This window comes from Miniopterus schreibersii (genome assembly GCF_964146895.1).
Source record: "Miniopterus schreibersii genome assembly, chromosome: 11".
NCBI classification, from domain to species: Eukaryota; Metazoa; Chordata; class Mammalia; order Chiroptera; family Miniopteridae; genus Miniopterus; species Miniopterus schreibersii.
The window spans coordinates 68,042,009-68,058,203 of record NC_138111.1 but is presented as its reverse complement, the minus strand read 5'-3'; the positions used below and the strand labels follow the sequence as shown (position 1 = coordinate 68,058,203).

At 47.4% G+C, this 16,195-nt stretch overlaps 1 protein-coding gene across 2 annotated transcripts in view; it reads left to right on the top strand.

Moving 5' to 3' along the window:
• Positions 1-1,423, top strand: part of LOC308563941 (putative serine protease 47) — a 51,369-nt gene extending 49,946 nt beyond the window's left edge. Inside the window, exons 2-3 of one of the 2 annotated variants that reach the window (XR_013999874.1) lie at positions 477-553; positions 971-1,057. Coding sequence is in view for 1 of the 2 variants with exons in the window: in XM_081151562.1 (XP_081007688.1) it covers positions 971-1,288 (318 nt within the window). In the remaining variant the exon portion in view is untranslated. Of the gene's footprint in view, positions 1-476; positions 554-970 lie in introns of both variants that reach the window. The other variant, XM_081151562.1, reaches the window with a different exon arrangement.
• Positions 1,424-16,195: the final 14,772 nt, after the last annotated feature.

Here is a 16,195-nt window from a genome sequence, read left to right as displayed (position 1 = left end):
CCTGGCAGGTCCCCTCTTCCCTCCTTTGTGCTTACTGTTCCCTCTGCTCCTGCATCAGAAAGATAAATTGTTTCCTGTTTGGAGTCTCAGCTCTCATGTCGTCACTAGATGAGATACCTTCCCTGTCCCTGTGACTTCCATGGTTTGCTGTCACATTGGACCATCATGGGCTAATGGGCTTGTTTACAAAGCACAGTGAGGGAGAGGCCTTGTTTTCCCACCCTGTGCTCCCAAGTGCAGATTCCGCCATGAATGCCCCCATGTAGGTTGGATGGGTGGGTGGAAGAGTCACCAAGTGTGGCTGTGGCCCCTGCTCCTGCATCTCCCAAGGATGAGAGCCTCCTTTTGACCAATGACGTGAGAGGACTTCCAACTAGGTGGTCTTTCCCTGACGTCATCTCCGGTCTCCAGTAACTCCCAGCAGCTTTCTGGGGAGCCATGCCTGCTCCCTTAGCAATGCTGGTCTCCTCCACCAGGCTTCAACCTGAGCATTTTCTAAAGAAGCTGAGAGCAACCCAAAGTCCTCAATGAATGAAGAAGGAAGAGAACCCAGGTGGGGATATGCTACTGCAGCTCAGGGTGTGGCAGGAGCAGGGATCTGTGGAGGCTTCAGCTGCCAGGCTCTGCTCACCGCCCAGCCCTCCTAGGCCCTGTACATGCAGCTGTCTCCTCTTGGCCTGGGGCAGTGCCTTATCCTGGGACTCTGGGACCTCTCAGGGAGCAGGGGCAGAGGGTGGGGTCCACTCACGTGTTGTTAGATTTAGGTCCAGAATCTTCCTGGGGGTCAATCTGAAGCTCTTTGAACTGTGACTCCAGTGCCCACCAGGGTGACTTTGATGGGTGACTTTGACACAGTGTCCCACTGGTGTCTGGACTTTCACAGAGGACCACCAAGTATGGTCTGGACAAGCCCCACCTGGCCACTTGGTGTCTCAGTCTCTGACGTCCCACTAACCCTCCTCTTTCTTAGGGTGATTCCGGGAGTCCCCTTGTCTGTGACCTCCTCAACACCTGGATTCTGGTAGGGCTGGCCAGCTGGGGCTTGACCTGCCGGCACCCCATCTACCCCAGTGTGTTCACCAATGTCACCTACTTCGCAGACTGGATCAGGGAGACCCAGAGGCTCGCATCTCCTCCTGATCCCACAGCTGCTCTTCCTCAGACCCAATTTCCATACCAGCCTCTGCAGACTGCAGGCTCCCCTGGGCCTGGCACTGCCCTTGTACCTCCGCAGACCTGGCTCCCACTGCTGTCTGTGCTCAGGGTCCAGTGGCAGGCCCTGCAGTGACCCCCCGCCCCCACTTCTGCTGTCTGCCTCAGACCCCAGTCTCCATGCCTCCCCTCCCCCAGCCCCACCAGCTCTCTGTGCTTCCTTCTCCTTGGCTTTCCTGTCCCTCAGCAGCCACCCCCCAAACCAAGCCTGAAAAAAGAAAAACAAATAAAAGTTTCATTTGTTTCCAGTATCTGGTCCTCACTTCCCCTCTCCTGCTCCTTAGTACTCACCGTTCCCTTGGGGTCATTCATCTGGTTCCATGGGCAAGGAGATGGGCCTGGCAAGGAGACCGTCCCAGGAGGAAGGCAGGGGTGAAACGCTGAGGGAGCCAGGTCCAGAGCTGGGAGAGAGCAGGGTGTCTGCACTCAGACTCTGCTCCTGTTGGGGGAGCACCCAGGCCTTCAGAGGCAGCGAGTCAGTCAGCATGGGGGCGATGCTGGTACAAATGCCTCGAATAACAGATAAAGGAAACATGGGCAGCTAAACAACAGGAATTTATCGTCTCTCAGTCCTGGAGGCTAGAAGTTCGAGGTCACGGTGTGGTTTCTCCTGAAACCTCTCTCCTTGACTTGCAAACGGCCCTCTTCTCCCTGTGTCCTCAGGTAATCCTCCCTCTTTTGTGTCTGTGTCCTAATGTCCTCCTCTTATAAGGACACCAATCAGATTGGATTAGAGCCCATCCTAGTGACATCATTTGAACTTAATCACCCCATTAAAGACCTTATCATCCAACACAGTCACATTCTGAGGCACTGGGGCTAGGGCTCCAACAGATGGGTTTTAGGGAACACAGTTTGGCCCATAACCGGAAGTAAGACATTTAGCCAGGTGTGTGCAATGCAGGGGAGCAAGGGTCTTTCCAAAAGTAGAGAAACATCCCTTCTAGGCCTTGGAGGAAGACTGATTCCTAGTGCAGGTGGAGGGAAGTTCCCAGAGGGCAACTGAGCTAGACTAGGGCCCATGACCCCAACAGCGAGGAAGGGAGTCCAGCCTGTGGTGTAGTGGGCTCTCAGACGTGGGGAGGGCCTGGCAGAGTGAGTCAGAAGCAGATAGAGGAGACCAAATGCCAGACTGAGAGCTGAGGTTCAGGCCAGCAGGCCTCAGACCTCTGCTTCTGCGTTGACTCAAGTACCCTCCTCACCTGTCCTCGTGGCCCCACTCTCCTTATCTAAAGGGACCCAACCAACTTCCCACCTCCATGGTCCCAGACCCTGTGTGAAGCTCCCCCTCTATTCAAGGCCCCAGGCTATCCTGCCTTGAGGTGCCCACACATGTTCCCCAATTGGACCCTGGTGTCACCTTTCTTGCTTAGCTTCCCCAGGACTTAGTGGCCAGGCAATAAGCCTTGACACAATGTCCGAAGTCATTCGTCCTGGCAATCTGCCTGACACAGGGGCTTTGTGCAGCCATCAGGCCCCCAGTAGGCCTCACAGTGCACCTAGCCCAGCCTTCAGAATCCCTGAGAAAGTGGGAAAGCTCCTGTTCAGTGCATGTCTAGGGTGGATCAGATGCCATTGGAAAGATCCAGTGCAAATTCTTTCCAATTCAGCCATTTCCCAAATATCCTGACCCTCGCAGGAAGGAGGCGACAAAGAGTTACAAGCCTATTAACACGGAGATCTCACTGGCTTGAGCCAGGAACTTGCAGTGCAACTCCCTTCCCAAGGTAATCTTGGGAGGCCTCGAGAAAGTGTCCGCCCAGTGTCCACTCTGCATGGGCATTTCCAGTTGTCCCGGTCTCTGGCCATCCCTCTGGCTGGAGCTCCACCAGGGTGAGACCACTCTGCGTAGCTGTGTGCCCACCACCAGTGTCAGGCTTTAAGAGCTCCCCTGTTTCTAAAGGAGGTAGGTGAACCTTCTTTCCCTTGGTGGTAAACCCAGTTATGGGGTCTCTGGCAGGGTTGCTCACGCGCCTGGATGACAGTGTGTGGCTCATACACATTCTCCAATTCACATGGAGAAACTTCCAGAGGAGCCGGCAATGTTACATATTTTGATCTAACCTAGGTGGTGGTTGCACAGGGATATAGTCATGTAAAAAGTCACTGAGCTATACACTTAGGATTTGTGAATTTTTCTTTATATAAATTGTACTTCAAATAAGCTATACAAATTTAAAATAATTTGCATTTGTCTATAACCACTGATGGTTTTATAATGTGTCTGCAAATCATTTGATGCTCCTCCCTTAAAAATGCGCAGCTTAATTCCCCCCCTTGAAGGAAGAGAAGTGATGCTATGTGACTTCTGAGGCTGGGTCCTAAAAAGCATGTAGTTTCCCCCTGGCTCCTGGCTCTCAAAACATTTGCTCTTTGGTAAGCCAGCACCATGTCATGGAGACATTCAAGCAGCCTTGCGGAGAAGCACTTAGAGTAAGGAGCTGAGGCCTCACACCAGCAAACTGTAGCAACTTGCAGGGACATGAGTCAGCCAATGTGTACATAACCCCCTGCCCACGATGCCCTCAGATCCCTGCAGCCGTCACCAACACTGACTAAGACTCATAAGAGACCTGGAGCCAGAGCTATGAGGTTAAGCTGCTCCCAAGTCATTGTGCCACAAAAGCTGCCAGCAATACTAAATGTTTCTTGTTGTCATAAGCCAGTAAGTTTGGGGGTAACTTGTTACACAGCAATAGACAAGACCTGTCTTCAGGGTTAGGATTCTTTTTGAGTAGGATACTTCACAACTGTAAATGATTGAAATGTTTGAGGTCCTTTATATTTTAGATTCTAATTTGGAAAACCAGTGTTGAGTGCTGTGTATTATTTAAATTAAAACGTATCTGGGTCTAAAAATTATGTGTAAGTAAATTATGTTATTCATTTTCTTGTTATTTCTTTCCATTTTTGGACCCCAAGTGAATACAGCCTGTACGTATTCAGAGTCGGGTTGGACCAAACTGCTGAGGGAGATGAGAGAATCAGAGTGAGGCCCACTCTGAGGCATTTTCCCACAGCAGCAAACCAAGGCGCCAAGACTGAGGACAGCGTGAGAAAGAACAGAAGGAAACCGCCGCCTCTCTGTGGACAGCTCTCAGCCCCTAACCATTTGTGCCGTAGAGTTCACGTTTCTGTCAGTCATCTCCTTGTTCATGCATTCGTAGCATCAAGAAGGCAGGCTGCTACTCGCCCAGTGACGAGTGTCTGGTTGGGCGCGTGTCCCGTCCTCGCAGCTGCCTGCCCTGCCGGCTGCCTGTGCTCAGGGGGCACCTTCAGCTTTGGAAAGGGATGCAGCTTGTTGCTGTTACAAGACGCAAGTCCCCTACACACACTGAATGGTCATACATAGGAAATATGCAGCAACCCTCCTTTTTGCTTGATACTCAGTGACTAAGAGAAATTTATTCCCAGCACAATGCCAGACTTGCAGCCTCAGGGCGAGCGGAAGGAAAGCAGCTTCCACCACTGCTTCCACTCAGGTGCTGCTCCTCTCCCTGGGCCCCAGCCTCCCATCCCTCCGTGACCTCACCAGCACGTCTGTTTACGAGCCCTTTAAATACCTGCTTATGAGCAATTTTCAAAGGAAAATGATTTAAACTGTCAGTGCTAGGAAAGAGCAAGCACCTGATAAAGGATGTGTAGGAATTCTCCCCCAAACAACCATTAGTGTTACTCTCCAACCACTGGGGGTACTTGAGCATCAATTTTCTCTGAAAAGAAAGGAAAACTGACAGGACAAGAATAACTACCTGGACCACCAGGCTGTCCTGTGCCTCTGGAGACTGTTATCTCTGCCCATAGGTGTGTCCTTGATGCCTTTCCCACCCCCGTGGGTCCCTGCATGAAGCCCCAAAACACAGACAACTGAGGGGAAAATAAGCAGCTTTAGGTGGTGAAATGCAGGTGTCTTAAGCTGGCAGAGTTAAGATTCAACAAAAACTATTAATTTATAAGGACACAGAAGAAGACAGTTTTTACTGTCAGGAGAGAAAATAAATACTAAATAATGATGATGATGATGATTTTAAAAATCTTGAAAATAACATAAATCCTTTTTCCCAGCTAAACAGCTTGAGTCCTTTTAGAATTAGGTGAAAGGTTGAGAGCACTTAAATAAGATGAAGAAACCTCGAGAAGATTTCTCTTTTAAACAAAGGAACGTTGGAAAACCCAAGAAGGAGGTAGATAGTAAAAGTTGGGAGATGTGTGCATGCACATCTGTGTGAGTAAAGCTGAGCTGCCTACATTCTGCTCCAGTTGGAGTTCTGACAGTTGGCATGAAAAGAAATGAGCTGGGGCCCAGGGAAGAGATGGTGAGGGTCACAGGGAACACACCACTGAGGGGAGCACGTGGTACCTTGATGACAGGCACACTGGAGATACAAAACAGGAAAATCTAATGGGGAGGTAGGAAATGCCAGCCTGAGGGACCTTTGGTTCAGTGGGTTCAAGGCTGGACACAAGCGGTAGTGGCAAGGGGACAGGTGTCAGGGTTTCGTCCATGACCTCATGCAGGCGCCTCCTCAGCCAAGAGCCCACAGGTCTCTGAGCAGGCTCTGACCCTGCAGCCAGAGCATTACGCATTTCATTGTCATTTGAATCCAAGAGATCAGTGTCTTTTCCCCCATATTCTCTGAGAAGAGGGTGGGGGCAGGCAAGATTAGGGAAATCCCGAGGGGCCTAGCCTACCAGAGCCTATGCTCGGAGGCAGAGGGCATCCTAGCTTTCCCCCCAAGATCATGACTTTTCAGAAACCAGGGCTGGAACCAGCTCCCAGACAGTGTCTGTATGAGGACACTACCTTCAGTGGAGACAGAGCCTGGGGACAGCTCATGGGCCCAGGGCTTTTAGGTTTCTGTGCTGCCAGGCAGTCTAGGTCATCACACAATACCTCCTCTCAGATGTGATGAGCCAGTGAGTCAATACACTCACTGAGTAACCACAGAGCATGCAAGCAGGTGCCAAGTGTTCTGTCACATTAAAGGGCAAAGAATCACAGGCCACATTTCTTTCTACTTCCCATTGCTTCACCCATGGGGCAAAGTGGCCAGAAGCTCTTGATTTATACCACTTCAGGGATGCTGCTAGAATAGAAGTTGCCCCTAAAAATACTGTGATTAATGACATATGGAGCAAAGTGGAGTAAAGAGAGCAGGGTTTTGGCACCAAGGACTAGCTTGGCTCCTGGTTGAGGGATTTTGGGTGAGCTGCTGACCTCTCTGGGTCTTCCCTTCATCTGTAAAATTTGGATGCTGTTGTTGACGATGATGCTGATCCCTAGCTCCTAATGTTATGAATAGCACATCGAGTGTGAAGGGCCATGTGAATGTCAGGTGTTCCTGCTGTAACTCAGGGGTAGAGTCCTTGGTCCCATGAAAGCCCAGATGCACCCAGTCGGGCCCATTGCAGGGCTTCCTGGAGTCCACATAACACGTTCTCCATGCATTGGGGGGGTGCAGACACACCTCCAATTCCGGGGAAGCCATCTCTAGGCCCCACTGCCAACCTGGACAGGTGGTTGGGGCTTCTCTGCACACATGGTGGGCAGAATGGAGCTAAGTGCCTTGTAGGCTTATATAAAATGAGCTTGACTTTACACTAGCTTTTTGGAAATTACAAACTGAGTCTGGAGTCAATAATTTTGAAAACTTGATAAATAGAATAAAAGGAAAACATATTATTAAAGATTACCTTTCATGCTCCTACTATGTGCCAAGCAGCCCTCTAGGCCCTGAGTGCTGCCCTCATGGAGATCACAGCCTAGCGAGGGAGACAGATACCAGTCATGTCACTCATGCTGGGTGCTGTGCAGCCAAGGGGATGTGTGAAGGGTGATGGGCCTGGTCTTGGAAGGCTTCCCTAAATGAGTGAATTTTAAGCTGAGATCTGCAGAATGAGTCACACTTTATAGTCAAAAGGTGGTGGGTGCCTGCTTTAAACAGCACAGACTAAAACTGGAACAAAACAGGGGAAATGAGCATGGCCCTTGTGCAAAGATGACATACAAATTTGTGAAATGTTCCACCTTTTTTCACGATGATATGCGTGCATGTATTTAATGCCACAGAACTGTATATTTAAATGATTATAATGCTAAGTTTTATGTTAGGTAAATTTTGTCACAATAAAATAGAAGAGGGGTGATGTTGGGAAGGGCCTGTTGTAGGCAGAGGGAACAGCAGGTACAAATGTCTGATGGGGAGAGGGAGCATGGATGAGAGGAAAGCCAGCAGGGCTGCTTTGTCCAGATGTGGGGGTGTTGTATGGCCCAAGATGAGGCAGAGGCCAGACCACACAGAACCTGAATGTTGACCTGTGTCCTGCGACTAGTGGAAGATTGTGGAGAGCTTTCATCAGGACAGTGACATAATTTGTGTTTTAAAAAATCTCCCTGGATTAGCATGGAGAGTGGGTGTGTTACCAGCAAGATAAGGAGACCTTGGTTCTTGTGTTCCACAAGGAAAGATTTCAGTCAAGAGACAAAGTGCAGCAAAGCCATCAAGAATTTATGGGCAGCAGCAAAACCACAGTTAGGACAGTGAAACAAGGAAGGGCAAAGAAGTCAGAGTAAAGGGGCTCTTGGAGGCAGGTTTAGGGAGTTAGTCCGGGATGAGCTGCCACTGTCCATTGCTCCCATGGTTCCAAGTCTCGTGGGGTCCCTTAGAGTTTAGGAGATTCATGCCTGTGGGGCAAGAAGAGGGAGAAGGGAATGGCATGGGCATCCTCCGTAGAGGGAGCCTGTTCTGGTTCCTTTGTGTTGAGGGTATTTCTTTCTTTCTTGCAGGTGGGGAATCTTAAGGGAGGTCTCAGTAGAATATCCATCAACTTTTCAAATGAGCTCTTTCAGGGTTGTGGTCTCTGCTTATTGGTCAGCACTAGGGCAGGGGGTAATTAGTCAATGGAGCTGGTCCTGAGGCAGCCAACGCATTACTTGCCCAGTTTTGCTGCTTTTCTGGGCCTGGAGCTAAAAGACAACTGAGGCCTAGGAGTTATTGTTAGAGAGGAAAGGTCAGGGTGCCTAAACTTCATGACCAGGGATATGCCAGGGAGGAAATGTCACCCTGGGGGTGAGGTCCTTGTTTTCCCAGTTTTTGCCTGCCCCTTGCTAGGCATTTGGGGCTTTCTTTTCTGGTGACCTTCTGGACCGGGCCCATTGCCCTTGCTCTGCTTGTGTCTCTCTAACTCCCTATTATAGGTGGAGTGCCAGTGAATGTGGCTGACCAGTTGGGAAGGTGTAGAGTTCTCCAGGAGAGGGGTGAGTGCTACTTTGAGAGTGTTGAGAAAAGTCAGAGGGTAAATGGATGAACTGGTTGAGGGCTTACTCTGGGGGTGACGGAAGGGAGCAGTCAAGAAAGATAGCCATGAGTCTGGATAGATGGTGGCCCCAGTGACTGGAACAGGAAACCCAGAGAGGAGGTTTGGAGGGTGGATCATGTTTTGGACACACTGAGTTTGTGAGCCTCGGGGAGGAGATCCCTGTACAGGGTGTTGGCTCAAGGCTCACTGAGGCCCACACTAATGTCTGGCAGAGTGTCGGCGATGCTACCTGCATCGCAACACAGTGCTGCTCTCCGAGGCCTGTCTGTCACTTGACATGTGAGGACTCAGAACCACCCCCAGGGGAAAACAGATGGAACACCCAGTCAGCCTTATGCAGCAGCCAGGCCTGCTCCCCCGGGCAGCTGGCAAAAACAGCTCCCTTTTCTGAATGGTTGCTCCCAAAGAAGCTTATTGGCTCTGCAACAGACTCTTGACTAAACTGCATGATGTGGTGGTTAATGGGGTTGGGTGTACCGTCCGGTGTCCATCTCTGGTCTCTTAGAGCCAATGCGGGCACTCTTCAGAGTGCTTCTGAGACGCTGGCATTAGAGGCAGATCCTGGGCGCTGGGTGACTGGAGCTAAATTTTATGTCCAGTTACAGGCCTCGTGTCTCTGGAATGGCTGCTTTTTCATTTGATGATTTTGGAAAGTCAAAAACATACACATTTGGGATCCACCTGAGGCAGAAGTAGCTCTATATTTTTAGACTTCTCACCTCTTTCCCTCTAGCTTCTCTGTCGTCTCTAGGACCACACCGGACTCATTCCGAAGTAACCTCATTCTTTATGCCTCACTGATGAAAGATACATAAAGGATTGGGCTGAACAATCCACTATCAATAAAACAATATTTTAAAAGGCTCTAGCTTTAGGACATATATCTAGGGAAGTGAGAATGTAATAAATGTAATAAATGATTAGTCACACGTGCCAGAAGAAGTCACACTGGCTGGACTGAGGGGCTATCTTTAATCATGCTCACTGACTGAGTTCCCTCACAGTGTACAAAGGTGGATGGGCCAAATTCTGGGCCAAGTTCAGAACTTTAATGCTCTGGAAGGGACTGGTCATCACCAATTTAAAAATGAATAACAGTATGAATTAACCCTTGAGTTTGATGGTAAATGGACTGAGGGAATTTGTTCATCTAAAAAAATCAACCAAGATGACCTTGATGTGTCCTCAAGAAAATACAATATGATGTAAGGCTACATATAAGTAAATAAATGTTATAAGCATATCTCAGAGAAGCATTATATTACGAAAGCAGAAGGATGGTAGTACAGCTGTAGGAAAAATGGTCAAAAAGTGAGACGGGGGTGTTTCGTCGCTGCTCTGATTCCACAGTCGCCAAGCACCAACATCTTAATAGTTTGGCTCTGATTTTTGACTTTGCCGCTGGTGGAGGAACAAGTTGGTACAATGATTTTGAATCACCTAATCAAAATATTCTTTAGTGTAGATTGCTACATTGTTTCTTAGATTTGTACAAATTCTTTGATGAGTTTGGTGGGTGCTGGTCAGTTCCAAAGCCTCTTATCTGGGTTGATCTTCCTCAGGAGCCCACCATCTGAAGGGTGGTGGTCACTTTAGACTTGCAGTTGACAGCATTTTTCTTTAAACAGAACATTTTGAATTTGAGCATTTGGCCTAAAGTCCCATTTCACATCAGGGCTGGTTTAAATATTCTCTTGGACAATGGTTCAGTCTTAGAGATATCTGCTTTTCTCTTCTACAATATGGTGTCCCAGAGCATGAAGCTTGTATAATAAAAAGCTTGATTGGCCTTTGTCTCTCATTTCTGGGAGGGAGACTAAATCTTAAGAATTTCCTGAGTATCAGGAGTATATTTGTTATTCATGGGCCCCTTGGATCAGACAAGATGACTCCGAATGGAGGCTGGTCACCAGAAAGACCAGCCCTGTGATTAGAGGGTTGAGGTTTTGAGGCAGCCTAACATCCAGGGAGGGAAGGGGAGCTGGAGATTGAGTTTGGTCTTGTGGCCAATGATTCCATCAGTCATAGAAACATAAAGAAACCCCAGTAAAAAGTCTGGACTGAAGTTGGTGGAGCTTCCTGGTAGTGACGGCATGAATGCGCTGAGAGGGTGATGCATCTTGATTTCATGTGGAGAGGGTATGGAAGCTGTGTGTTCACAACTCTTCCAGACCTTGTCCTATGTACACCTTCATTTGTCTGGTCCTGATTTAAACCCTTTATAATGAAACTGTTCTTATAAATATAGTTCTTTCCTGAATTCTGTGAGTCATTCTAGTGAATTATCAAAACTAAGAAGGGTCATGGGGACCTCCTGGGCTTGTAGCTATTTGCTCAGAAATACAAGTGTCCTGGAAATGCCCAGAATTGTAGCTGTCATCTCAAATGGGGACAATTTTGTTGGGAACCATGCAGTTTAACCTGTGGAGCCTGATGCTACCTTCAGGTGTTTGCATTACCTTTGGGTAACTGTGTTACCACAAACAAAGACTGTACTCAGGGCAGGGGAGGAGGTGTGCCTGCCCTCCCCTGGTGTCCCTAGTATTTTTGTTGGGTCACATCTCCCAGGTAAGATTACCTTCCCTTAACCTTGTATCATTTCATGTACTTTGTCTTTAGTGGCATATGTTTTGTTTCTTAGGAAAGACTCATAAATGGATAAGTTGCATTTTTAGTTACTGTTGAAACAGCTTGCAACTTTTCTGTTTTAAGTAGTCAAAATTTATCAGGAGATCTAAAAAAATCATGTTTTAACAACTGGTTTCTGTGCATCCACCATCTGGGCTGTTATCCAGTATGATATTGAGCCAAATGATACTGGTGCCCTCTATGAAAAACTAATTCCAGGATTAAGCATTTGAAGGGGATAACAGGGGCTACTCATGAACACAGAAGCTCCGATGCCTTAACATACAAACGTAGGGAGACAATGTCAGCCTGTGACACAAGATTCCTTGAGCATGGGGTCTGCGGAGGGCATTCCGCTCCACCTCCGGGGCATCTGTCTCCTTGAGAGCAGCAGCTCCTCCTTCGGAAGCAGTTCCGTTCTCCCCCTCCGCACCAGTGCGGGTTCCTCAGCCCTGCCTGCAGGTTAGAATCACCAGGGAGGTTAGATAAAGTGGCCGCAGCTGTCCTTACCTTCGGAAATTCCTGCTGACGTAGGCTAGGGTGTTCTCCTGGGCTCTGCTGGGCATGGCCTCTCAAGGCACTGTGCCCTGTGCTTGCGGCAGCCTGCTGGCTTGGTGTCTCCTTGGCTGCGTGTCCTAATTCACTCTTGGGTCAGGCACATTCTGTCTCACTCTCCGCTTACACAACTAGAAAGAGAGTTGACAGTCTGAAATGCTTCATCTAGTTCTGCAGCTCCCATGAAGCATCTCCAAAACTAATGCTAACAGAGCCAACAACTACCTTATTTAATGAGAACTCACACTGTGCTAAAGGTTTTCCATGCATTTTCTTTTTATTGGCATTTTTAGTGTGAAATAAGACACACACATTCAGAAAGAGCTTACAAACCAACAATATACACCTGGGAGAGTTACCACAAAGCAAACACTCATGTAACCAGTGTTTAGCTAAACAGAAATAAAACATAGTTAACACTCCAGGAACCACCCTGTCCTCCTTCTCACTAACCCTCATTCTCCATGAAAGACGGCCTTCGCCCTGACACTGAAGGTAATGACACCCCTGTTCTTCTGACTGTCTACCACCAAATATGCATTTCCAAAGCTGGGTTTTATCTTGCAGCTGGTCAACTTCACACACATGGAATCTCACAGGATGGGTTCTTTTGTGCTCAGCTTCTTTTGCTCAATATCACAGTTGTGATTCATCCACATTTTTTATGTAGCTGTGATTCATTCATGTTCATTGTTACGTAACATTTCATATCCACTTATCCACTCTTGTTAACATCTGAGCCAATTCCAGATTATGGTCATTGTAACAATGCTGCTACGAACACTTGCATGCATCTCCTGATCCCACAGGGACTGCTGGGCCGTGGCCTCACTCACCCTTCCCTCCAGCAGGCCATGCTGAGCCCTTTTCCAAAGTGGCTGCACCAATTCATGCTCCATTCTCTCACCAACAGTAGTATTGCCAGTTGTCCTCATGCTTGCTGTTTACAAGCCTTCTCTGTTATATGTGACCAAAAAATCCACTCACTGCAAGGCCTGAGTCCTCATTTTCCCAAATGATGTAGCCAGATGAACCAAGATTCCAATTTTAAAAGAGACCATGTACTTTTTCTCTTGTGGCTCTTCCAAAATTCCTGTGGAGCAGAATTATTGCCACGATCCTGAGGGTGAGCAAACTGATGCATGTAGAGTGTAGCTAACTTGCCTAGTAAGTGTCAGGCGTGAGTTTAGCTCCCAGGTCTGCCTGACTCCAAAGCCCATGGGCTCAGGCCCTTAATCCCTAGGCTCACAGTCCCAGCAAGGAACAAATTTATAGATTTCTGTTTCTTTGTTAATCACTCTCTCGACCACTGTTCCCCACAGGATAGTTGCACATTAACTGGTTCCTGATAATTATTAAATATTTACTTAAAATGCTGTGACTTCAATTGTGGGAAAAGTCTTGGAAGAGAAATGTTATCCGGCCCCACTTAGTAGAAAGTTATCTCTAGTTAGTCTCTTTTAGTTTTCAACCAAGTTTTAACACCTGCACTCAATCACTTGGCATGGTCCTCCCAATCAGAAGACTGCACAGGGGAAAATCAAACATGAGAACTCAAGTTTCATCTGGGTTCCCATGGCCATTGCACCACAGGGTCCTGCCTGTGCTGCACTTGGGAGCATTTAGTTGACTGCACATGGCTGACCCGACAGGAAGAAAGGACAAGCATAGTGTCAACTCACAGTGTGTCATACTACTTCAATGTGTCAGACACAGGGCAATGGAAAATAGAGGGACAGAAGGGGAATACCAACAAGTGCCGACGAAAGAAAGCTGGAGAAGAAATATTAATATGAGAGTAACTCTAATCTCTGTGATTTCTTTGTTGCACGTAACAAACATTTCCACCCGACCCGCAGCTCCATTGCTCAGTCTTTGGTACTCACTCTGAGGGGCAGTCCTCGCGTTCTGCTTATTTTCAAACAGTCTTATTGGAAAGCTTAAGGTTCTTCTCTTCTGCTTCTGGGTAAAGGAAGGCAGTACTCAGTCATGACCTGAACACTCCTCTAGTGTGAGGTCCACCAGAGAAGGTTCACCTTGACCTCACCTTGAGGTATCACCATTGATTCTGAGATTTTGCATCAAGTCTAGTTTCTCTTGAGTCCTGGCTCTGTTCTCCCCTGCCAGACCTTGTGTGTTAAGTTAAGAGTGAGAGGTGGAGGGGATCAATGGGAGGAAGAAGGGGGGACATCTGGAATACTTTCAACAATAAAGATATATTTAAAAAAATAATTAATTAGTGGCCGAGGGATGGAGCAGCACATGTTGGTTGACCTGGAAAGACATGGATCAGCCTGACATCTCCACCACCAGAGAAGAACAGAAGTTTTCCAGGAGGTGGCGCTTCGGGACTTCTATTACTGGAATCTCCAAGACACAAGGTGCCAGCAAAGAAGTGAACTTTATAGAAAAAATGTTAATTGCTTGGTCTCAAGAAGTTCATCCTGCTTTTCCTCTTCTTCTTATTTAAACTAGAGAAAGAGGTGAAAAAGAGAAGTATAGAAAAAAAATGGAGTCAAGGGAGAGAGGGAGGGAGGGAAGAATCAATGTTTAAAATGCTCCAGGACTCAGCCTCCCCTAGCAGCTCACTCAACTTCCTGAGCTGTGGGGCCCTCCGGGGAGGGCCTCTGTGAGGAGGCCTTCCCCTGCATTGCATTTTTGGTATACAATAGTTTAAATTTTTATCTTACCATGGGTATATGCTATTTAAAATTTTAATATACTGAAATAAACATGCAACTGCCCAACATCTATTTAGTGCTCTGGGGTGACTAGGACACCTTCACACGCATTTTTCAGCTCAGGGCAAGGGGAAACTCCCTTCTTGTCTTCGCTGTGGGTCAGGGGTCCTAAACCCCCACTGTAATACCATTGGTACAAGTTTCGACTTATCTGTGCACCATCTGTCTTACTTGCTTAATATTAAAAAAATATGCTCACTTTCTTTTACATAAGTATATGTTTATATTTACTTGTTTATTTTAATTTTAATTTTTTAAAATTGATTTTTAGAGATAAAGGAAAGACAAGAGAGAGAAACATCCATAGGCCATCTTCTACACTCCCCCTACTGGGAATTGAGCCTGAAACTCTGGCATGTGCCCTGACTGGTAATCACTGGAGCACAGCATGCTGCCCGACTAATGGAGTCACACCAGCCAGGAAAAGTAAATCTATATTTAAAAAAACAATCTTTATAGGTCTCGATCAGGTTTTACCAAATATATGAATGTACATTCATATCTATTAAGGATATTTAAAAACCTTTTACCATATTGGTCTGATTGCCACACAGTAGAAGGAACTGGTGGTGAGAAAAGACTGAAGAACTAGTTAACAATTGTGATTAAGTAAAAGACGGGCCCCCCAGCTGGAGGCTTCTGAGAAGCTCCTCCACCTCCCTAGGTATAGATGTAGCTTTTCAGGAGCCAGCCTGTGTTTCTTGCACTAGAGTGGCATTCTGGGCATCAAGGAGGTAGCTGAAGAGTTGAGAATTTTCTGACTGAGAAGAATTATAACATATTTTGATACCAGCCAAAACCAAACAATGTTTAAAATGTTGACCCCTTGGCAGAAGTTCATAGGCAGGTGTGTCTGATATGGACTTGTTGCTAAGAGCATCCCTGTGGGAAGTGTCCAGAGATGCAATGCCATTATAAGCAGCCCACCCTCTTTCCCACCTGCCTCTTCTCCTAGCCCTAGAAAGCAGAATGTGTGGAATCCAGAGTGCTTCATATTTCCATTTACTTCAGTTACTTCCATGTGCACCATTTTAGTCAAAAAATTCATTTTGACTGCCAATGTTTCTGAGACTATGAATTCCAAAGACACACACACACACACAAAAGCAAAGAAAAAATACTGAACCATAGCCCTGAATGAACAGCCAAGAACAGTGTTCCCCCTGCATGACCTGATACTCGCCCCACCCGGGTGATGCACTGGGACAACATTTTACACATGAAGAGCTCAGTGGGCAATAAAGCCAGTTTAGGAGCCAAAAGTCAAAATGACCTTGACCCCCAACTGACTCCTTTGATCTCATTGCTTAAACTACACCCTTCCACTGTCATCTCCTTTCAACCAGCCTCCTGCCAGGTCAGCTAACAGGACAGCATGATCTGCTCACTGCCCTCTGGTGGCTGCACTTGGGGAAAAACCACAAGTACAGAGAGAAAGCAGGGGGCTTGCTTTCTGGTCAAGAAGACGAGTCCTCAGATGAGGCAATAAGGGGAGAAATACATTGTAGACTTTAATGCTAACATTTATTGCAGACTTTTGGTGTTTAAGGTGCTGTTCAAGCATTTTGCTTATGTGATCTTCACAGCAGCCCTGAGCTCAGAGAGGGTAGAAGGTGCAGCCCCAGGACTCTCACCTGGCAGCCCAGAGTTCCCCTGCGGGGCCCAGACCACATGGGGCCTTTGGAGAGTCCTGATGCATATCAGCCTGCTAATGAATCTGGCAAGTGCACAGCAAACAC